This window comes from Scophthalmus maximus, chromosome 12 (assembly GCF_022379125.1).
Source record: "Scophthalmus maximus strain ysfricsl-2021 chromosome 12, ASM2237912v1, whole genome shotgun sequence".
NCBI classification, from domain to species: domain Eukaryota; kingdom Metazoa; phylum Chordata; class Actinopteri; order Pleuronectiformes; family Scophthalmidae; genus Scophthalmus; species Scophthalmus maximus.
Window position 1 is genome coordinate 15420163 of NC_061526.1, and position 23858 is coordinate 15444020.

General features: G+C 42.7%; 1 protein-coding gene across 2 annotated transcripts in view; it reads left to right on the forward strand.

Moving 5' to 3' along the window:
* Positions 1-23858, forward strand: part of ahcyl2b (adenosylhomocysteinase like 2b) — a 37268-nt gene that overhangs the window by 8140 nt on the left and 5270 nt on the right. Inside the window, exons 1-13 of one of the 2 annotated variants that reach the window (XM_035650086.2) lie at positions 13318-13472; positions 14747-14855; positions 18471-18614; positions 19133-19233; positions 19355-19457; positions 19625-19719; positions 20095-20201; positions 20533-20649; positions 20775-20838; positions 21405-21493; positions 21583-21653; positions 22524-22618; positions 22719-22817. In XM_035650086.2, the coding sequence (XP_035505979.1) occupies positions 13422-13472; positions 14747-14855; positions 18471-18614; positions 19133-19233; positions 19355-19457; positions 19625-19719; positions 20095-20201; positions 20533-20649; positions 20775-20838; positions 21405-21493; positions 21583-21653; positions 22524-22618; positions 22719-22817 (1245 nt within the window). In that variant the 5' untranslated portion in view covers positions 13318-13421. Of the gene's footprint in view, positions 1-13317; positions 13473-14746; positions 14856-18470; positions 18615-19132; positions 19234-19354; positions 19458-19624; positions 19720-20094; positions 20202-20532; positions 20650-20774; positions 20839-21404; positions 21494-21582; positions 21654-22523; positions 22619-22718; positions 22818-23858 lie in introns of those variants that run through there. The other variant, XM_035650081.2, reaches the window with a different exon arrangement.

Below are 23858 nucleotides of genomic sequence, written 5' to 3' on the forward strand. Positions count from 1 at the left end.
TGTGTGTGTGTGTGTGTGTGTGTGTGTGTGTGTGTGTGTGTGTGTGTGTGTGTGTGTGTGTGTGTGTGTGTGTGTGTGTGTGTGTGTGTGTGTGTGTGTGTGTGTGTGTGTGTGTGTGTGTGTGTGTGTGTGTGTGTGTGTGTGTGTGTGTGTGTGTGTTCGTGTTCGTGTTCGTGTTCGTGCAGCCTCAGGATCAGTAGACAGCAGTGGACATGAACTAGCTATGCAGCATGACGAGGAATGCAGCTCCATACTCAAGCCCTGCATGCGAACAAAGAGCCAACATTGTGTACAAAAAGTGCTGCCTCACAAAAGGGCCCTCACAAAGGCTGAAATGAAGCCCCACACATCCATCTGTCTGCCCCGCTTCCTATTAGTCAGACCCAACCACCAACACCCCCAGAGCAGCTGAGGCTGAAGCATCTTAGCAGACATGCAAATTCTTATTGAAATTTTTTTTAGAAATGAAAATGTGACACTTCAGTATACTGTTAGTAGGTCATGTTGCTATACATTGCACAAATATCCGAACAGCAACAAATGACAAAAATCCTTTTACAAAGCTGTCCTGTAGGAACAGCTTTGAGCCCTGTTACCAAAAGTGTACAGTAGGTTTTATGGTTTTGTGGAGTGCAACCACATGTCAAATGTCATACAGGTGGGAAAAAAAGGGGCTTTGGGTGGAGTTTCAAACACCTGCAAATTAAACATCACCTGAACCGCCCATAAATCTTTCAAAAATATTGAATGTTGTCAATAACAAGGTAACAAGGTGGTGTTAACGTCACACACAAAACTGATGGGTGATGTACAGTATATTGTAGACACTTTGTCGGCAAAGCCGTGAAACCTCACAAACGTCCAATACTCATCCAGCTGCACTCCAAAGGGGCGCAGGGTTCATCACTCCTTTCACATTATTCAGTTATTTGATCCATTGTATATATATTTATATATATTGATCCAGAGCAGCTTTACATGATTAATTTCCTCACATTGCATGTGTTTTTTTGCTAGCATTCAGTGATAAAGAGCTTTTGTCAAGAGGATAAAAAAAAAAATCCAAATCTAGCCTAATAAGTATTGAAGAATTGCTTCACTCTTAATTAAATGCAATTCCAGAATTTGCAGCCTTTTGTGGCTATTAAATCTTTCTTTCCTTCTTTTTTATGCTTATTTAAGGGTTTAATTTCTGTTAATGACACACATTAACAATTGTTTTTAAATCTGATGAAAGGATTCATTTCCTCTTCGGAGCCCAAGTGGTAGAAAAAGCGGGCGTTATCGGTGAAAAGTGTGTCCTGATGGAGACAGATGATCGCATGGGTGTATAGATAAGTTGATGGATATGGATCGAACGGTACATGCAGCTTCTCGGTTTAATTTGCGTGAAAGCCATAGGGCCGTTGATCCGTCGCCGGGTCAAATATTATCTACTGTATGCCGTGGTTTATTTTCTCTCTGATTTCCAAGAGCCATGTAGAGATTTGTAAACCATCTGATCAATAGTAACGCTGATCGCTTCGCTGTCGGTGTGAATGGAGCTTGTTTGACCTGCGTCGTTAGGGATCACTAAGCAGTGGGGCTCTAAACTGTGCCCTATTTTGGTCTCCATGGAGCCTGTTACACAACTGAAGTGTGTGTGTGTGTGTGTGTGGCTTAGGTTAGACTAGTTGAAGATAATATAATAATTCAATGTTAATGTAGTTCTCCTTTTAGGGTAAACCACATTTACCTGAAGCAAACGTAGCTGCCTAAAATTCTGAAATCTCATTATTAAAAATTGAGAATGTCATGATTAATGTGTAAATTAGTGCTCAAAAACAGTGGTTTGCTCAGGAGTAAGCCAGAAGCCCGATGAAAGCTCCGACGTGTCCTTGAAGGACAAGTGAAGCAGGCATTCTTGGCCCTTCTCCCTCCGTTCAGTGGCAGATAACAAGGGGGCAGCATGTGACGGAGAGGAAAACATGAGAGGAGGCACCGAGTGTGCAGGCTGCTGTCGCCTCCTCCCTTTCTGTTAAGAAGCAGGTGGGGTTTAATCTGTCACTAAGCCCCCGTCATTCATTGCCTGTTCTCCTCTCATATCAGTGTCCCTGGCATTTATAAGGACCATTGGACCGTATCAGAAGGACAGAGGTTGTTCTCATGCACACATCAGATGGCCGTTGATACTTTCCATAGTTTTATAGCGGTACTGCGGTCAATCAGGGCCGCAGGATCTTGTAAACAAGTACCGATATTGTTTTGAAATTCAAATTTTGGGATGGAAAAAAGAAGCGCTTATTGTGGAAAAAGTGCAATGTTTTTTTGTCAATTAAGTAAGAAAGTGAAATTTGATACAAAGGAGCCCTGACCAAGTGCATAAATGAACATACTTTTCAGAAGTTTCTTTGTCTTTTTCACATTTCTGAAGGAATATACAGTATTTCCTCTTGTGCTTCCTCAGAGCTGACATTTGTTTTTAGTAGAAGTGTGTGGGGGCACGTGTCAAAGCACTGGTAATTGCATGTGGGCTCAGTAACTGCAAAGTGTATGCACGGTAAAGGGTGTGTGTTTGTGTATGTGTGAGCGTATTCTACCCGTGACTGTGTGTGTGTGTATGCGTGCGTGCATGCATGTGTGCCATTATTTACAGTCTGAGCACTTGTCTGTGTATATAAATCAGCAGGAGCCATTCTTACATCACAGCTCCCTCAGGGCAGCATGCTGCGCCCTGATACACACACACACGCACAGCGCGCACACACTGGGCCGACCACCTCGCACTAGCTGCTTCCTCCTTCCTTCTCATGCTTCTATTGGTCAGAGGGGTTCGGGAATCATTGACTATTGGATGAGAGGCGAATAAATGAGCCACAGTTGGAATCGCCACCTTCCCTTTCAGGACTCACTCTCTCTTTTTTCACTCCAGTCACTCTCTCATTTTTCTCTTTTTGTTGTTGTTGCATCTCCTATGTAGCATAAAAACACTTTGCCATATCGATAACTGTATATTTGTCAATTGGCGTGACATAGCACCATATTGACCCTATTGAAATGGCACGTCAAGGTCAGAACAGCTGGCTGAAATACATACCCCCCATACTCATGCATACATTCACAGTCTCTGCATCCCCTTCTGAATAAACTGTATACATGTGTGTTTTTATCTGTGTTCCACGTATCTCCTCTCTGCCTTTACGTGCTGCCTGTCGGTTCCTCTGCCCGTGTGCAGTGCCAGAGCTAAAAGCCAGGCCTCCATGCCAGAGTCGTACGCCTGTTTTTTGTCTGCCTGGTCTTTTCCAGCGGTTCGACCTCAGGCCTTGATCTCTGCCACTGGCTCCTCCAGAGGCTGTTGTTGTTGTCACCCTGATTTCCACAGTATACACCGGATCGGTTTTTTAAAATGGCTGCTGTTACATTTTTGTTTCAATGATTTATTAATGAGCCTACAAACATCAGAATCTTTTGCACTGAATGCTGTGTATGAGAAAGGAACTTGTTTCGCTGCTGTTGATTCTAATTAGTAACTCTAGTCATCGTATGTGTGTTTAATACGTTAGACAGTAACTAAACAGGAGGGTGATGAGACACTGTCCCCCTGCTGGCCAATTAAAGCTCAACTGACTTTACTTGGTAAGTGGGTATATAAAGTCTGACCAGCTTATATATATTCATGAATTAAATAACAAGGTATAGATAGATTAAATGTTCCTCTGTACATTTCAATTAATCCTGATGACTACAATCATATTTCTACTCAAATTTCCTACAATAACACAGAAATGAACAGCAAAATAAAATGGTATTTACAATGAAAAGTGTTTATCCCCTTTACTGTTCGCCTCGGTTACCCATTATAGAAACTGAGACCACTATTCATACTACTACTAGTACACAAATCAAAATCCACTGCTCTTTTCTAAATGAAGCCAGCAGTCACCCAGGGGCAGCGTGGCCCGGGGGTGTGACATACACTCTGCAAGGATGTCATCAGCAGCGTGCTCCGTCAAGACCAGGAAACCCGTCAGCATGGTTCATTTGGTTTTTCCTCTTGTTACCAGTCTGAGGCAGTATACAGCTCCTACAATTATCCTCAGACAATAATGGTGTGAGTTGAACTTGAGGGCACCGTAGCTGCGATTGTGGTTTGATCTAGCTTTAATTACAGATGCAGCGAAGTTGTAAAAAAAGGGTGAGACTATGTGACGTGGCGGTAGTAAGACACGGGGAGACGAGCAGAGGGAGAAATACATAGACACCTCTCTGTCTGCTACAGTCTATTTTTGGAATTTCTTCCACACAAGCACGATAGTAATCCAGGAATAGCAGTTGAAAACACTGACATAAAGGTTCCACGGCTCTCGGGTGCGTCATCCGATGGCTTGTTAAAAAACATGCACACAGTAAACCATGCTCTACTATTCCAGTCTGCATCATGCTGTTTAAGGGACGTGAGCTTTAACAGTAGGAAAGAAGGAAGGAAGAAGGCAAAACGGATGTTGAAGTGACTAAAACACAGAGAAAAGAAGGAATGAGTAAGTGCACATCGTCCACAGAGGGCCGTGCGTGGGAGATCTGAAAAGTCACCCGCTGCTTTGTCCTGCAGCCTCTCACGCAGACCTAAAAGACTGCTAAACAAAAGGACTACTTTGAGAGCCGAAGCCAAATGTACAGGCAAAGAGGTGTCACTACATTGTGCTTTTACATCACAGTGCCAATAAACTCTTTGAACTAATCTGGTGATGGTTGGACAACACACTGCTGATATTTATTCGTGCCTGAGGGAAGATCTTATAGACTGAGTTGGATGGAGACACTAGGTTTTGACTGCCAACAAGCCTGCGTGGGTGTGTTTGCATGTGTTATTAATTCCAAAACAATAAATTGATCATTCAGAAACAAATTAAATTACGAGAACAAGATTAAACACCCCCTACAATGCAAGTCTACGTGTCAAACAAATTAATTGTCACATGCAACAATAGAAACCAGACATTTTCTGAGCTGTCTCTACAGTATAGTTATAACCACAAGCCGCTTCCAGACATGAACTGAAGTATGAACATTTTTTGAACTTTTCCGGACGCGTATGATTTGGGCAATCTCCAGCTGCGTTCTTCATACTGCAGCTACTTCATACTCCGAGATGGATGCAGTCCATAATCTGATAAAGGTCTTCATCCTCTTTTACAGACTTTTCTAATAATAATTATGTAATGTATAGTATAGAACACCAGACATCCTTCTTATTCTTTTACTGCTTTGTCAGAGGCTTTTGTGGTGTTGTAATTTCCTTTTCCTTGATTGCTCCCAGATTGGGGACAGTCTGGCCGAAGCACTTTTAGGATTTAGCTTTGAGGATATTTCCAGACATTTTGTTTGTAGCGTTAAGCTGCTAACAGAACATGTTCCTCTTTTCCTCTCCCTGCTTGGAGTCTCTATTTTTTCTTCATCTTTTTTTTTTTTTTTTTTTACACAATCACTTGATTTCCAGACCTTTTGGCGGACCACATCTAAACATAAAGCTATTACCAGCCCATTGGCCCTTGGATTTGAGAGTATTCATCCTTGCACTTAGACCTGTCTCATCTTCCCTGCCTGTGTGTGTTCTCCTTTTAACTTTGTTTAGTCAGCATCAGCTATTATACAGCCATCATCACATGGAAACTTGGCCTGACACCACAGCCAGGCACTATAGGGGGGAAAAATAAAAGATGGGACCATTTAAGAAAGCCGCTGGTTATATGCTGGTGAAAGTCGTCTGAGGCTGCAGATGTTGTCCACTGTCCATATGTCTGGATGGAAGCTTGTCACAAGTCTGACTGATCCGAGCTGCTTTGTGCCAACACCATCGTCCATCTATCGCCGATGCAGACTGTGTGTCTGTCTGGTACCATGAGATTTCCTGGTCAGCGCTAGCTTCCCAGAACAGAGTAGGTATTGTGACAACATTTACTTTCAAATAATGTAGTAGCAACTCTTGTTTTGAGTCAACTTTCAAACCGGTCACAAGTACGTTGTGTTTAGTTTCGGTCCAGTTTGGACTGTTTATGTTCAGTCTTGAAAAGTGCTTGTGTATCCATTTTTATTGTTTGTTATGACAATGTCATTATCACTCCCCGGTCTTCATTTAAAATCATCTACCAATTGAATTGTCAGCTAAAAAGATTTTGTTTTTAAATTTCATATAGTAATCATCTTTTTATAATTAATTTTGACAGTGTTGAACTGCTGTCTGCTGTGTCAAAGTGTGACAAGTAAAAAAAAAAAAAATCATACAAAAAATACAAGCATGAACCATAAAATAGTTTGTCTTTTGATGCCCAGTCCTGACTCTTATACAAGATATACTTATACATTTATATAGAAGTCCAGTGTGTCTCTCCAGGCTGGAGGACAGGTTGTACCTCCCCCATCCCAGAGGGGAGCGGCATGACGAGGTATAAACAGCCTCCACTGGTCCTGGTGGAGAACACTTCCTTCCCCTTTTCTCCCGTCAGTTGCCCCAGGTCTCTGCTGGCCTGGCCTGGTTTGCCTCTAGGGCACGTCTCTACCCCTGTTCAGGGTAGGTTTCCGAGCTGACTGGAAGATGTTGGTTTCAGTCACCGGATGACAGACTGTAACCACTATATCAGCAGGTAGACAGATTTTTTGACTAAGTGTAGTCTCCATCCATGCTAATCCTTTTTAAACGTTGTTTTACAACTCAAACGATCTCTGTCCCCACAAGCGTTTTAGCTCTGTGTCAGTAGTAATCTCTGTCCATACTAACGCACCTGAAAATGCATGTCACATGACCACTCATGGCCTGTGCATGCCGCTGTAAACAGGAAGCAGATTGTCTGCTCTGTAGTTTGTTGCTTGGTTCCAGTAAATACCACGAACAAGAAACAACATTTCCTCTCTCAGACCGATGATGAACTGGAACTGTCACTGACAAGTGTTTTCAACGTTTTTCCTGAACTGCTGGTCTTCAAATAGGATTTTTATGCTGAGATAACTTTTTTGTTTACCCGATCCCCTCTCACACATTCCCCCTGATTCCTCTTGAGCAGGGTAGTAAAGCTTGAAAAACTGAAAACTGCGGTAGAACATGACACTGCATGCAAGTATCTTTTATATAAGTATTTATTTGAGGTGTGTTCCTGCAATGATATGTGGCAGCAGATGGTAGAGCCGTCACAGTCGTCTCCGGTGGGACGGGAGGAATCGCCGTCTCTCCAGGCTGTGCTCGTTTGTTGAAATGGCATAGAAATGAATCAGAAGCTCAGAAGGACATAAGCATATAAAAATATATAGAAGTCGTATGGCTTTGTTGAGCAGTTGGGGCTGAGTGTGAACTGTGGTCAAACAAGGCAGTGCCAAAATTGTTTTTAGTCTGCATACATTGCAGCAAATGGAGCCAAAGTAAGCTTGCCATTTAGGCTCTGTGAACGTCATCAAATTTCAATTTTCTTTACACCACATTACCGCTTGTCAGCGGCAGTCTCCTCTGAGCGATGCTGTAACCCCTCTGCTTTCTGTCTCTCCCTGCTCAGGTAAGTGAACGTGGCAGTCTGAGAACGAGCTACTGTACGCCCTCAGGCTGTAGGCCCGCGCAGGGGAGTTATGCAGCAGGTTGTACGATGGTACACAAAGGCCAGCGAACAAAAATGACAAGCGTAAATGACGTCGTGCTATTGTACAGTTTGTTTGTACGGTGGCTTTCGAACATCACACTTTGCATTTAGATCTATAAGCCACTCGGATCTAAGAAAATCTTTCAACCAATTGTGTCCATCTTTTGACACCGCAACAATAATCACGCTCAAATTCGGCGAGAGTCAAAGGTGAGGCTCAGGTGACATGTTTCCATGTGCCGAGGTAAGAGACAGGCGAGGACCTTAGAACCCAGCTGACGGCTCGAGAGGCCCAGTGTTGTGCTGCTGCAGGGGTCTCTGCTCCATCCCATGACCCCATTGTGTTTGATTAGGATCAAGTTCCTTCCTACATACGTCTGGAAATGCACAGAAGACGAATCTCTTCTGGTGGGCAACAACTTCAAAAAGAAAAAAGAAATAAAAGCAAGCTGTGAATGTACTGGAAAAGCCTTTTACTTTATGGGGTTGTATAGACAGAGGCTTAATTTTGAGAAAGTAAAATGTTCAGAGGAAACCCCCCCCCCAGAGGAAACCTGTAAGGAGAGGGCTTTCATATGCGACTCATGTGGAAACTCTGCAGACAGCGCAGCTGTGAAGACATTGTTGTATCTTTATAGTTGCAGCTGAGTACACACGGCAGTCTTAAATGACAATATCCTCCTCTGATACATGCTCATAGGGCGGAAAAGGGAAATAAATATTACTTCGAACCCAGGAATTGTCAACAACTTTTCCCCTCAAAACCTCCGTTTTACCCCTTGCTCAACTCTACCCTCCAAACAAGACGTCTTATCAGTCGACTTTGAACAACTGCGGTGTTACTGGTTACTCATCACTTGCCGCTTGTGTAACTTTGTTGGCATGTGGGGGATTTTGCTGGGGGGAAAAGTGTGTTTAGACAACCATCCCTGGTTAAACAGAAGCCAAAAGAAATGCTGGTGATGTCAGGTTGCTATAAATGTGTTTTGTTAGAGTAATGTTTTGCCCATGAGCGGCATCACCGACGTCAAACACGAGCTCTGATGCAGTCGCGGTCATTGGTTTAAGTTTTAAGTTGTCAATTTTTGGCCAAATGTCAAACTAGTCTGACAAGGTTTTAGGCAGCCCTGGAATTCATCTGGAACTGCTTGGAAACATTTTGGTCAACATTAATTTTTTTAATAGGAATAAATCTTTTTTACTTTGAGCGTAATGCAAGAGGCTTATCGGGTGCAGCTGAAAAGGAGAGTGAGCTTGGTATTTATGTCCATTGTTCTGTTCAGAAACCTAATTAGTTGCCATTTGATTGAGGGCAAACTCAGTATTTCTACCAAGCTGCTTTTGAAGAATATAAAAAAGAGAACTTATAATTTAGCTTCACTACCTGTTTTGAACATTTTATTGGACACTTCCCTCTGCTTCCATCCAGGTAGATCTGAAGTAATCCGTCCAGCTGCATGCCACCTGAGATGCAAGTTTCCAACACAAACACAAGCTTACTGTACATGTAATCAAATCCACCCTCCTTGCATTGTTTTTGCTACAGCGTATGTAGTTAATATTTTGCCCTGCCTGCGTCTTTGTAAGGGGGACTGTCATTACTAGCAGACAGGACTTTTCCCCCTCCCCCTGTTCTCTTGATTTACATTCGTATGTTTGGTAGCAGCACTGAAGCATTAATGTCCTTGAGAATTTTAAATTGGTTGTCCTTCGAGAATCCTGCTCAAAAGGAAACCTCGTGAGGAGATTGTGTAGCCTGGTGCGTCTGAAGATGATGGAGACGAGTGGACAGTCTCAGCACACCAAGGTAATGCAGAGTATTCGTGTTTGACGAGATAATGGTGCATTCAAATTTTGCATTTTGTTTTGGACCTATGGAATATATATGGGTCATCATTTTATGTGCTGAATCAGATTTTAAATTTTAAATTTTCCCCCCACAAAAAACAACCTGATTTGAAGTCACACTAATTGTATATTGCTACGAACAAAAATGTTAAGATGATGAAAACAGCTGTCAGTAGTAGAAAGTGAAGGCAAAGAATTTTGTTCAAAATGATACTTTGAGGAGAGAAAGATATCACAAAAATCCTCTGTACTGAAAATCCTGGATAGTTTTTAAGTCCATAAACTCAGACTTCATCGAACCTCAGCCGGTTGGAAAACGTTTGATTTCAATGAAGTCTGATACTGTATATTTGGCCAGTCATCTGCTGAGCTCACAGATCTCATCTGGATCTCATCCAGTGCTGCGATTGCTCGCTAGATGATGTCTAGAAACCACACGAAAGAGGTTTTGCCCTTTTGTTGTCTTTATTTTCCCCTCAAGGTTTCATGCAGTAAAACCTAATCAATTTCTGGGTATGTTAATAGAGCAAGATGCCAGGTCAGCAGGATGAGCTGCCTCTGCAATAAATGGCCATGAGGGGGGGGGGGGGGCGACTCACACAGGATCCTATCTCATCACGTTTGCTGCCACAGTACATCTGTGCCTGTTTGCTTTCCTTCTCTCTCGCCCAGAGGGGTTTCTGTTTGTTTCACCGGGGCCAGCTCTGGCGTTCTCCCTGCCCTGCTCTGCACATCCCATGGCGCTCAGCTTGCCTGTTGATTATGTTTCAGCAACCACAGAGGGCGGGGTGCATGCTAGTCATGGCAGGAGAGGGGATTTACATTTACTGGTATTTCTACTGGTATTCAGATTATTACTGTCATCGAGTTTAATAAGCAGATGGGACACAAAGCCCGTTTGTGTGATCTCTGAGGTCAGTTATGTGTTTACTCCAACACAGGGGATTTTTTTTTGCGGCTTTAGAGACTTGGACTTGGTCCACTTGGACTTAAAAGGATATAAATTATAAAGAGTTAAGCTTGGGCCTCCACCTCCAAAGCACAAATGGGTATATATACAACTAGCCGACAAAAAAAAGCTTGATAGTATCACGATACTCACTGAAAAGAGCCCATTGATGTCATCAAAGACTGATAATTTTATTAAAATGTTACGTTACATTTCGATGGTGTGAATTTATTCAGCTTCTGTTTTTACATAATCAAGCCACTCGGTTCCTCCCTGGACCAGATGTGGATTTCCTAGTTTGGAACATGTTCACCCAAATATACACTTTAGTACTTTGAGTACTAGTATTTAGCAAATGAGCGCCATAATCGAAACTGATTTTTAATATATTATCGTTGTTGTATACATGCATCGGAATGTGGCTTACTATCGTAAAAACAAAGTGTGAACACGCCGCCCAAGTCATCCCTGCTCCATTGATGCTCCATAGAGGGAACACCTAAACTTGGCTTCACTCCCAGTATCCCACTTTGTCCCGTGGCACTTTTGGTGGATACTGGTCACTACTATTTTTTCGAGTTTGAGCAACTCCTTCTCGTGGTCTCCTACAATCCCATTTATATGTGCAACACTTAGCACAGGTGAGGGGAAGGAGGCAGTCCTGGGTGAGCTCCCATGTGTCCCTGTATTGAATTAGCATTCATTATTCACATGTCATTAGCCTCCCAATCAGTCACCATCCATGTAGAGGTGTGCACTGCAAGGTGAGGGAGACAGAGGTGCGAGCTGGAAGAACCTAAAAAGGGGGGGGGGGGGGGACAAGGTATGATTGTGTTTTTACTCCAGTGGGTTAATTTTTGTCTCAATGTTTAAGACCCAGGCGAGAGTTAATGACATTTTGTAAATATGAAGAGGTTCTTGTTGGACATAATGACGTTACTGTCTCCAGCTGCTATACATTTTCAGCAGACTGAACAAGCTCCACATTATGATTTCTTTCCCTAACAGCTGTTGCTGAGTCATGCAGACCTATTCCTAGGTAGCACTTTAATGTACCAGTGCAGGAGCCGAGTGATGCTGTCTCCACTTACATAAGATCTCCAGTAATGAGTCTCTCTGTTAGCCCTTTTCCACCAACAGGGAACGGGCTTTGTTCCGGTTTGCGTACTTTGAACCGTTTGGAACTTTATTTCAACAAAGGAAAAACTGGCTCGGAACCTGAAAATGTGATTCAGAGCCGGCACCAAAAATTAGCCGGTTGTTCAGTAGGAATCGTGACAACATTGGTGGGCATGTCGATGCAAGTCTTTTTTCATTTTTAAATACAATTTGTCTTGCAAGTAACGGTCTTAGTAACTTATCGGGAGTTTATATATCCTATCAGTTCTATGATTACTCTGCACTGCACTATATTGTATAACCTTTGGTTTCCCAGATTTTAATTTCATGTTGATGTGTGTGACCACTGATGTTAGCACAGACTTCATTCACGAAAACAACTCTGTGCAGGGTAGTAAGCTGCAGAAACAGCTGACCAGCATTTGTCTGGCAGGTTAATGTAAGCTGCAGCGGGTGAGAGCATCAGCTCCTTCACCGCCTTTAGATGAAATCGCAAACTCTCAGTGCAGCAGGTTGAAATACAGATGAATGAGAGAAAAATTTTGCCATTTCATTTGCTAAAGGTGCTGACAAAGATGGATTTTGTAAGAATCTGCATCCCTCAAATTTGTTAGTAGTTCTATTGTGCATGTATGCTCCAATATGGCAAATCTGCTTTTGCCTAGCAAGCATCAGCTACAGAATAAATAAGACATTGTTGTCATGTAAATGAAGAGGACCTAAAGGCCGAAAAACAGAATAGGTCACCTCTCTTGTTCTTCCCTGACTCTCTCTTTCAAAAATAATCAAACCACTGTGTCGTTCTATCTGGCAGGACCCTCTGTTCTGAGACCTGTGGTAATCTTGTCCCAAAAAACATCTCGTAAGCCCCCTCGATCCCCTCCTCCTGAGCTCCCAAAAAAATGACCCTCGATCCCTGAGTGCAACTCTGAGCTCCTAAAGCCCGTCATCTACCCTCCATCCGATAAGCCCGAAGAAACCAATAGAGCCATTATAGCCTGTTATAGGGGTCAGAGTTTATTGGCACCTTTCAGCCGCCCTCATAAATGACGAACGGCTTCCCTGCTGCTCGGTTGTGTTCGGAAACTGCTCGTCCACGGGGCATCAGCTTTAACATGCACAACTTTTGCCGCTGTAGTTTGTCACCCTGTATCTCAGTTCGCTGTGTCTGTGGTGATATGATGTTTCTAATTTTTTTGTTTTGTTTTTTAGGGTTTTTTATGTCATTTGGTATAAGACTCTTTTGCTTTTGGGCACAAAGACATGGTAGTATGTTTGTGGTACATTTCAATTGCTCCATATTGTCCAACCATACTTTCTGAGCAACATTTAAAAAGTCAGTACTGATCTTTCCTTCATAGTTTTTCCTTATAATGAGACACGTGGTTGTAAAATCATTGTCACTTTTACATCCTTCATCACATTTTAGTGATTAAAAAAAAAAGAGATATATACACTCAAGATTTTAAAGATTGACACCTCTCCGTTACTTTTCAATCACTCTTTCAACAACCAGTCCTACCAGTGGTACACTTCATAACCAGGGTCAACTGGGATAAAGCTCCGCTTCGGTTTTGATACCAGAAATTCAGGGATCCCAATCTCTGGAAACAATCAACAATTAAACATGAATACAGAGGTAGCAGAGAGAGAAAGAGAGAGAGTGAGAGAGGGAGGGGGAAGAGAAAGAAAAGGAAAGGATGGGGAAACAATTCATTGCATTGTGTTTACTGGCGCATGGTCGGACCAGTTTGGGCTGGATTGCAAGGGAAGTCGGGCCAAAAAAAAAGTGGCAGTGGGAGAAGAGGTGCAGCCTACGAAATGATCAGACCCTGAACGATGAGGTCCCCTCACGGCACCAAGCCTTGAATCACACATGCCCACGCACATACGCACATGTGGCAATGCTGAAGAAGAAAAAGGATGGGGGAGGCAGCGAGGCCTGTGTGAAGAAGGTAAGGAGAGAAGGGACGACAGGGCAGATCTATGTGGTTTTACAGCGGGATGCAGGAAGATGAGGCTCTTATGCGAGTCTCTGGAGGTTGACAACTCAACGGCTGAGAGTTGCCTTATGTTAGCAGTGAAAAACGCTAACAGTAAATGTGTTTGCTTTGAATTTCAATGTTGGGGAATAGTTTCCTTGCTTTTTTCAGTGTAACATGTCTGCTGTAATATGTCTTCATGGACCCCTGCCTGTTTGGAGAGATGAAGACACACACACACACACACATACACACACACACACACACACACACACACACACACACACACACACCCCCCCCGTTGTCATTTGACATACAACACACGGGGGATGTGTCTAAATGTCAGAATTGTTTTGTAACTTCTCTTTGATTAAAAACCTGAAAACATGAGCTTGTTCTGCACTCAAGGACGAGCTTTTTCAATGAGGAGCTGCCACCTTTTTAATTCTGATCTTGAAATCTTTTCAACACCTCCGTCAGAAGACCCTGACATTGGCAGAATCTCTCTCTTTCCAATTCATATCTTGACAGAATTATTTGCTGAAGCGCGGGCGTCAATTCAACAACTTCTCTCAGACAGATGATAGGGAGACAAAAAAGATGAAAATCTTGTTTCTCTCATGCTTGAATGCACACACACCCCCGTTGCATGTTTTGTTCTTGTTGCCTGGTTTTATTGCAGGAATAAGTCAGCCATTCATACGTAATATTATCAGTGCATGAATTATGATGCACCAGACTATCAACTCTGATGTAACAGATGAAAGATTAACAGTGTGATGGAATCACGGTCAGTGTAGTGGCCTGACTACAGTGAGAAGCCAATCACCTCCCACTCGTGTCACAGATTCCAGGATGAACTGTCTTACCTCGTGTGGCCTTGTCTGTAGTTGATAAAAGCCTCTTTGTCTTCTTACGTCTGTGTAAATTGAAAGCTGGAGGCCATATTTTGTTCTTTTTTATCTCTTAAATTATCTGTCCTTAAACCCAGCACAACCTGACTTGAAAAGTGGTTGAAGTTTGATTTTAATGATTGGGTAATTGAATTTTAAGTGTCATCATAAGCTTGTGAATGTATTACACACGGTGTGTGTGCTTAAACAGGAAGTGTGCATGTGTGTGCGAAGCGGCTCCTCATTTTGGCTCGAAAAATTGACGATGACGAGCAGTTGTTATAATGTAAATTGATTATGGATCTCTGCCTCCCTCTCCCTTTCTGCCCTCCCCCCGTTTCCCTCTGTGAGCAGATCCAGTTTGCCGACCAGAAACAGGAATTCAACAAGCGTCCCTCCAAGATCGGCCGCCGCTCTCTGTCCCGCTCCATCTCCCAGTCCTCCACTGACAGCTACAGCTCAGGTAAACACACCGACACACACACACACACACACACACACTGACACACACACACACACACACACCGACACACACCCACACACCGACACACACACACCGACACACACACACACACACACACACACACACACACCGTCTTCCAATTGCTTGAGCCTGCTGCTTATCAGACATGCCATGGATATAACATGTTTCCATTATACTTTTTTTTTTTTTTACTACACCCAAAGATAGAGAAAGTTTTGCACTTGGACAAACAGTCCGACCTTATCTATGTCCTTACTAACCACCTCCGTCTCTCTGGCTCTCGTTCTCACACTCTGACACAGAGGTTCATGTGAAACTGTGGGCTCTGTGTCAGAGGGATTAGCTGCTGGTGGTCGACTGGAGAGGGGGCGAGAAGGAGAAATGGAGGGAGCAGTATTATTGTCCCATTCATTACGGTAGAAACTGAAAAAGTTGCGATATAATTAAAGGTTTTGCCAAGAATCTACATTTTGTGCAGCACGTGGATTGTACGTGGTTTGTAAACTGGTAAGTGGAGGAACGTTGGTGTAGGAGTGACTAGAATTAGTGGCTGGAGGGAAACCGCTAGCCTGGTTCTGCCCAAAAGTTCCAACATCTCAAGCTTCTCTGCTCGAAGGAAATGTTCAGTGATTCAAGTCTTAAAACAACAGTTGATTTTCCATATGAATATAAGAAACAGGTTTTGCTTGTTGCAATCATTCCATCTGTTTATACTGTTCATTAAAAGATCACTTCCCCGCTTTCAATGGAAGTAGTGGGGGACTAAATCCGTAGTCCCCGTTTTGGGCCAAAATATATTGAAAAGTTTATCTGAAGCTGATTTAGCTTAGATTGAAAGCACATGAAGAGGAGATATTTTATTGACGAGTATAAAAATGAGGAATAATTAATTACAGCTAGCACAAAATATTTCAGCATACATACTTGTCCTTTAATTCATGAGGCTGTCAACCAGCAGAGTTTCCACTCAGGAAAGTGAATAAGCAGTAAGCATAATGTATCACCCAAAATTTCAAACTATTCCTTTAACATAAGGCAAACACCAGAGAACAGTTTGGCTTAAGTTTTGAGACATGGGAGGACAGGAATAATCCAGTTCTCGTTTTCTGCCCTTCCTCGCTTTCCAGTCTCCTCTTAACCTCTCTGCCCTCCCTTCTGTTCATCTCTACTCTAAAAGCAGCAGAGTTTTTCTTTTTTCTTTCTTTTGCAAATGTGTATTTTCTGCATAAGCTGCTTTATTTTTGGAGGCACTTCGACTTCCTGCTGTGCGTCAGGGTCGTTCGCAGGCCATAGGTCGTCCGAAGACACCATTAGCCTGATGAATTAATCTGTGTGTGTGTGTGTGTGTGTGTGTGTGTGTGTGTGTGTGTGTGTGTGTGTGTGTGTGTGTGTGTGTGTGTGTGTGTGTGTGTGTGTGTGTGTGTGTGTGTGTGTGTGTGTGTGTGTGTGTGTGTGTGTGTGTGTGTGTGTGTGTGTGAGATGCTTGGACAGCGTCTCTACTAGTGGCACACTATGATGGACAGACAGACTGGATGGCAGATGGACAAATGGACTCACTCAGTATTAGTGGAGGGTTGTAATGGGTCACTCAGTATTAGTGGAGGGTTGTAATGGGTCCCTCAGTTCAAGGGTGCAAACATAAAAATAAAAGAACACTCACTCACTGCTCTCACTGAGAAAAGCTGAAAGAGTTTGGTCCTGTGACTTGCCATCGGGCACATGACTTGCAGGCCGCTACGTTGTTTTTTTTTTATTAGGCAAGCAACACCAATCAGGGTCAGCTGAGAGAAAAGGACCTTGTGTTTCTTTTTGTGAGGAATGAAAACTAGGAAAAAGAAACTTCACTATTTTTTATATATTAAGACTCTTTGCTATTTATACATGGTAAAAAGGGCCTAAAATATGATGCACCTATGATGTAACAGGAAGGTTCGTTGCGAGTGTCCCCTCTCTGGATTATATCATCCCACTCTAGCCTGAGGCCGTCAGACTATACTGAAGTAATGATGCACCCCCCCCCCTTCGTGTTGTTATGGTGACGAGAGCGCTTAGTCTGCATATATGTCACAACACTCCGTGATCTGACGAGCTCATTTTTTGACTGTGCTGTGGGCTTCTCATGTTGAACTATCAACAGCAGTCATTTTTAATTTGAGCAGAGTCGTCAACGCTGCCAATACAAGATTATTTCCAGACCCCTCAGTCTCCTCTCCCCTTTTGAACTCTCTGTTTCGTACTTCCTTTCTTTCTTTTTTCCCCCCTCATCCCTCTTTGCTGATTCCCTGTCTTCTCCCATAAATCCTTCACCACAGTGCTTCTTATTTCTCTGATGGTTCCCACAGTACAGAGAACACACACGCACTACTTTTCCCAAGACCACTAAATTCACAAGTGTAACGATTTGTCTATTGAAATGAACAAAGTAACGGCCATATTGTCAAAAAGCTTGAAATATAAAAAGTGAGAAGCTGCGATATGCCTTTTTTTGAAGTATCAAACTGAGACCAAATATTAAATTAAAGTAAGTGTCTTGGGTAAATTATCTTTCAAAAGCAGGTAAAAACCATTCTGTGTTTGAAGAAGAAGAAGAAAAAAAACTCCTGGTTTTGTATGTTTCCCAAGAGGAATCTACTCTAGAAGACTTTTCCTTTATCTGCACACCTTCTGTGTATCGCTATCCTTTATCATTTTCAGTACATCCCCCCCAACACACCTAAGATCTCCTCAGCTCCCATTTTCCCCCAGCCTCTCCTGCTGTCAGTACGGATGGGAGGATTACTACCTTTTTATGCTGAATCGTTCTTGAGTCTTTCCCTTTCTGGTACAGGACAGCACGTTCTTTGACTTCAGTGCAATGCAAGGTGCCCAGTCTTAGCTGGATCTGCTCCATGGTAGTGACACTGGCATCGTCACGGTGCTGATGTCCCACATGGGTACATGAGTGTTGCCGCTGTATGATGTGGCCACTGGTACGTTTCACAAGAAAAAAAAACAATGCTGCTGTTACCTTTTTTTTTGTGGAAGGAGGCTGGAGCTTCTCTGTTGGAGGAAATGTTTTTTTGTTCACACAGCTTCACAATCAATTAAAGTCAATGCTGTGGGCTGGAAAAAGTAGAAGGTTTATTCAAAATGATGAAACCAAAGGCATTTGTTTTTGTTTTTTGCTGCACTTTGAATTGTAGAGGCTCTGGATAAAAGAATCCTGTAAGCGGCGGGGCGGATATTAAAATGTTAAAGTTGAAACGATTAGTTGATTATTGGATTAAATTTACGGAAATTAGATTAATTGAATGAAGTGACCAAAAATTTTAATTGATAATTTACTAATCTGGGGGGGGTTGTCTTGTTTTTTTAAGATTATTTTTTGGGTCTTTTTCCGCCTTTAATTTGACAGGACAGCTAGGTGAAAAAGGGGAGACAGAGGGGGGGGGGAAGACATGCAGGAAATCGTCACAGGTCGGATTTCCATCCCTGGATCGCTGCGTCGAGGCATAAACCTCGAAGTATATGTGTGCCTGCTCTATCCACTGAGCCACCTCGGCCACAATACTGTACCTTTTTAACGTGTCTGTGTGTGATTGTGTGTTGCTTTAGCGGCGTCATACACAGACAGCTCCGACGATGAGACGTCTCCGCGGGACAAACAGCAGAAGAACTCCAAGGGCAACGGGGACTTCTGCATCAAAAACATCAAACAGGCCGACTTCGGACGCAGAGAGATCGAGATCGCTGAGCAAGGTAAAGCAAAGCACCAGCATGAATTGGGTGTTGGCGACGAAAATTGAATGTGCACCGGATAAACCTTGGTCGAAAATAGTGTTGGAAACGTGTGTTAATTTGAGGAACGTTACAAGCTGATGTCTCTCCAGTGGGAGAGGATGGTGGAATAATATTCACGTCACATTTTCATTTATATGATCCTTTTCTGTTTCCATCCCACTTAGTCACATTTTCATGTTATTCATGCCACATTTCCTGTGGCATGAATAACGCATGCGTGCGTGCCCTGCCACCAAGTGTAAAACACATTATTAAACATAATTCCCTCATTACTTCACAGCACATACAGGGAGCCTCAGCTGAACACTGCAAGCTACACACACACACACACACACACACACACACACACACTCATTATATATCGTTTACATCGGCAGCTCCTTCAGTTCTGATGGAGTATCAGAAGGATTAAGTGATGGGAATTCCCTCCCATCCAGCTGATTGCTGCGATCACTTATGTGTGTGTTTTTTTCCAGAGATGCCAGCTCTGATGGCCCTGAGGAAGCGAGCCCAGGGGGAGAAACCCCTCGCCGGCGCCAAGGTGGTGGGCTGCACCCATATAACTGCCCAGACTGCTGTGAGTTCGACTGCAGAAACACTACACACACACACACACTAATTCACAGCATGAACAGTGTCACTTTAGCAGCTAGAGTGAAAAGTGAAGCTCTCCTCTCCTCTCTCTTCTCCTGCCTCAGGTGCTGATGGAGACCCTGGCAGCTCTGGGGGCTCAGTGCAGATGGGCAGCCTGCAACATATACTCCACCCAGAATGAAGTGGCAGCTGCCCTGGCAGAGGGAGGTGAGACTCTCTCAGGAGTTCCTGTGTGTGACACCTGTCCCTTTTCATCTCTCCTGTCTTTTACTCTTGTGAAATATTCAAACTCTCTTTCAACTCTTCCTCTGCCTGCAGGTTCTGTTTCACACTCAGTGTCTTCCATACTAAAAAAGATTTCTGTCCCTTTTTAGGTTTCAGTGTGTTTGCATGGAAGGGTGAGTCAGAAGACGACTTCTGGTGGTGCATCGATCGCTGTGTCAACGTGGAAGGCTGGCAGCCCAACATGGTAACACACCTACACTCTGAATAAAGCTGAATAAAGCATGCAAACATGTTCTTTTGTGTCTTATTCATCCCACAGAACTCATTCGTGGTACACACATCTGCTATTTTTACTTAGCAACTATTTGTTACATGAGGGTTTTTACCTGCCCCTGCAGCAATAGGCTGAAATATGTATATTAATTTAACAGAATTCCTTTTATTTTTTTTGTTTAAGAAATAAACTCTTTCAAGATTTGAAAAATGTCTTATTTAACCACAGAGCTTCTTTGCAATTTTGAGATTCAGTTTAAGGTTTAAGCTGGTTTCCTATGTCCTTCCTTAATTTTTCTCTCTGTGTTCCACCAAGCCCGTTCTTCATCTCTGTTTTCTGTGTCAGATCTTGGATGACGGCGGAGACCTGACCCACTGGATTTATAAAAAATACCCCAACATGTTCAAGAAGATCAAGGGCATTGTAGAGGAGAGTGTCACCGGTGTGCACAGGTAGGACTCTCAGCAAAGTTACACTCTTGTCCTTGTTGTTCTCCTCGTCAGTTAAGATATTACAATGCTTCACAGATGAAACAACCTCTCATTTATGGAATATGAAACTATGCAAGTACATTTTCACACGTTTTCTGGTGAGGTAACATCACCATCTAGTGGTGAACATTCTCCCCACTGTGATTATACAACTGGCTGTAAAAAATGCAATAGAGTATTTTTAAATTCCTTTCACATGACATTATCATCACTAAATTAGTAAAAAATAATTGTCATTGATATATTTTCTTATATATTTATGATTATTTTGTGTATGTTTTTTTACGTGTAGGTTGTACCAGCTGTCCAAAGCAGGGAAGCTGTGTGTCCCAGCCATGAACGTCAACGACTCCGTGACCAAGCAGAAGTTTGATAACCTCTACTGCTGCAGGGAGTCCATCTTAGACGGGTGTGAAACAGTCTTCGCTTAAAGAAAAAAAAAACAGTTTGTTGTTCTTGCATTTATTGTTGCAGGGCAATTACACCCACCTCCTCTCTGATCCTCCAGTGAAATAACTGTGTTTCTCTCAACAGCCTGAAAAGAACCACCGATGTCATGTTCGGGGGCAAACAGGTGGTGGTGTGTGGATACGGAGAGGTGAGACTGACACACACACTCACACAGGCTCACACAAAAGGCCTGTCTACTGAAATACTAAAATGTTAGAGGTGCTAAAATCACATCAAAACTTAAATAAATCAACTTGTAAAAAAAATGGAATTATTAAGATGAAGGTGAGAAGAAAATTTAGATAGCAGTTTGCTTTATTTTAAGGTAGGTACAAGGATTTTACAAATGTCTTATCCACAATTAAGTGTTTAATTATTTCAGGGCTTCATCTAACAACTATTTTCATATGGATTAATATTCAGATTTTACTTGATTTATCAATGTATGGTTTGGTTTATAAATATTAGAAAATAGTATTTTCTCGAGGGTTAGAATTATAATTTTGCTTATATTGTCTCACTAATCCTCCAACATCCAAAGATATTCAGTTTACTATCGCAAAACAACGAAAGAAAGCAGAAAAATTTACTAATGACCTATACTACGCCAGTGTTGACCGTTTCACCACATGACAAGATATAATTTTGTCGTTTTGAATTATTGATGTACGATTATTGTGCTTTGCGTTGACATCCCGTCCTCATCCTCCTCAGGTTGGAAAAGGCTGCTGTGCTGCCCTGAAAGCAATGGGCTCCATCGTCTACGTTACAGAGATCGACCCCATCTGTGCCTTGCAGGCCTGGTGAGACTCCACTTGTTGAGTTTTCAGATGACTCGCTTTCGCCGTTGTATTGGTCTAATGCTCTTTATTGTCTCTCTCCCACGTTGCAGCATGGACGGCTTCAGGCTGGTTAAGCTGAACGAAGTCATCAGACAGGTGGATATCGTCATCACCTGCACAGGTTTGGTTCGGCCTCTCTCTCTCTCTTTGTTCGTCTCTTGTTGTTCAGTTCAGCAGCCTGGGACTTGTCCTGAACACTTCTCTCTGCTTCAGTACCAATGCTGCTGGCTGGGCCTGAAGCAGCAGACTGGCTTCAGGCTGAAAATGTAGTTTAACAGTAAAGATAAATGGAGAATAATTAAGTTGACACCTGGTTTTTGCGTAAGAATCTGCGATAAAGTTACAAAGTTCTGTGAAATAAATAAAACGGGACAAGCTTTTTTATGTGATAAGGTCACGTACTGGTGACCCTGTGAAGGTCAACTCATCAGAGCCATTGCAACAAAATGCAGAAAGCTTGTTGGCTCAATAGTGATTCAGTACCACTGCTGTAGTAATGTTAAAAACAAATATCATCACTAAAATGGGGAAATCTCACATTTATTCTTCCAATAAATGATACAGTTGTAATGTTTAATGTGGTTTATTACATGTCCAGTCTACATAAATGTGATCAAATTCTTTAGTTTCAGACAGAAATCCCCTTAGAGACATGCACAGATCCTTAAAAAGACACTGAGTCGACAGGTGGAAGACTCAGACTAGATTCATTTGTCAGATGTAATTAACGATGCCTAAGTACCGCGATAAGAAATAATTAACCTAATACAGGAAAGACTCTCGTAGTACAAGAATAGAAAAATGGAGAGTTTTTTAAATCCCAGAGGGAAGTTGCAGTGATACAGCAGCCACTTCACATAAATCATGGGAATAATGTGGAAGGCAAAAAACCATCTCCTGCACTTTCTGCCATTAACAGACCTAAACCATGACCATGTCACCCCCCCCCCCCCCCCCCTTTTTTTTCTTCTCTTCTCTCTCCCTCCACCAGGCAATAAGAACGTGGTGGTGAGAGAGTACCTCGACCGCATGAAGAACGGCTGCATTGTCTGCAACATGGGACACTCCAACACGGAGATCGATGTGGTCAGTTACCGGCTCGCACAAAAATTCTGTGCTGTTGTTCAGAAGTGAGAGGAAGTTGTGACCAAGCATGTGTCCTCTGCTTTTTGTGCTCACCCTGCAGGCGAGCCTGCGGACTCCTGAGCTGACCTGGGAGAGGGTGCGCTCTCAGGTGGACCACGTCATCTGGCCCGATGGCAAGAGGATAGTGCTGCTGGCTGAGGTACACAACACACACACCGACACACAGACTAATCCAGAGGACTTTGAAAGAGCAGATCAATAGAACAAATTTAAATTCCAACTTAAAAATATTATTTAGACACAGGGTCATACCCTGTCACATTTGATTTAACATCTTAATGAACTCCTTAAATCTAGTCAACAAATTGTGGTGTAGGAAATTTTTCAGTTTTGAGTGCATATGCATACACACATTCTTTCAAAGGCGTGTGTATTACAAGCCATGACAGAATGAGAGCAGTCTGACGGAGACAGACAGACAGACAGACCAACATGTCTGCTGCTGTTTGATCTGCAGCAGGTTTCAGCCACTCCTCTATCCTCACCTCTCCTCCCTCCACGTCACTCTCTGTTCCACACAGCTCTGATCCAAAATAGTTTTGTTCCAAAAGAAAACATATTGAAAGGTAAAATATATCATCACGCATTTGATAAAGACAATTTGGATAACTGTTGTTGTTGTTTTTTTGATTACTACACTAGACCTGTTTAATAACTGTTTCGCAATGTAATATATACACTCATGCATTTATTCATACAAATTCATGAGCTGAACTTTATGCCATTTCTCAAACTAAGAAAGACAGCGAGAGAGAGACAGACATGGGCTACAGAGACAGGTTTGGGCAGACGAGAGGATTTACCAACTGTTTAATTCAGTTTTCATCAGGCAACGGCAACAATTCAACCTGCTCTGTTGCTGCAGAGCAGTTTTACTTGTACACACTGGACACGTCACCTGGTTTTCTGCAGCACTTGGTATCTACCAAAGTCTCTCTCTCTCTCTCTCTCTCTCTCTCTCTCTCTCTCTCTCTCTCTCTCTCTCTCTCTCTCTCTCTCTCTCTCTCTCTCTCTCTCTCTCTCTCTCTCTCTCTCTCTCTCTCTCTGCAATGCAGCGTCTCAGACAGCAGCAGCTTATTAATGTGGAGAGAAACAAATGCTTCATTACCATCATATCTGCTTATAAAGGATGATGCAAAGAACGCAGCAACTGCAAATAAATAAATAAACTTGATAAAGT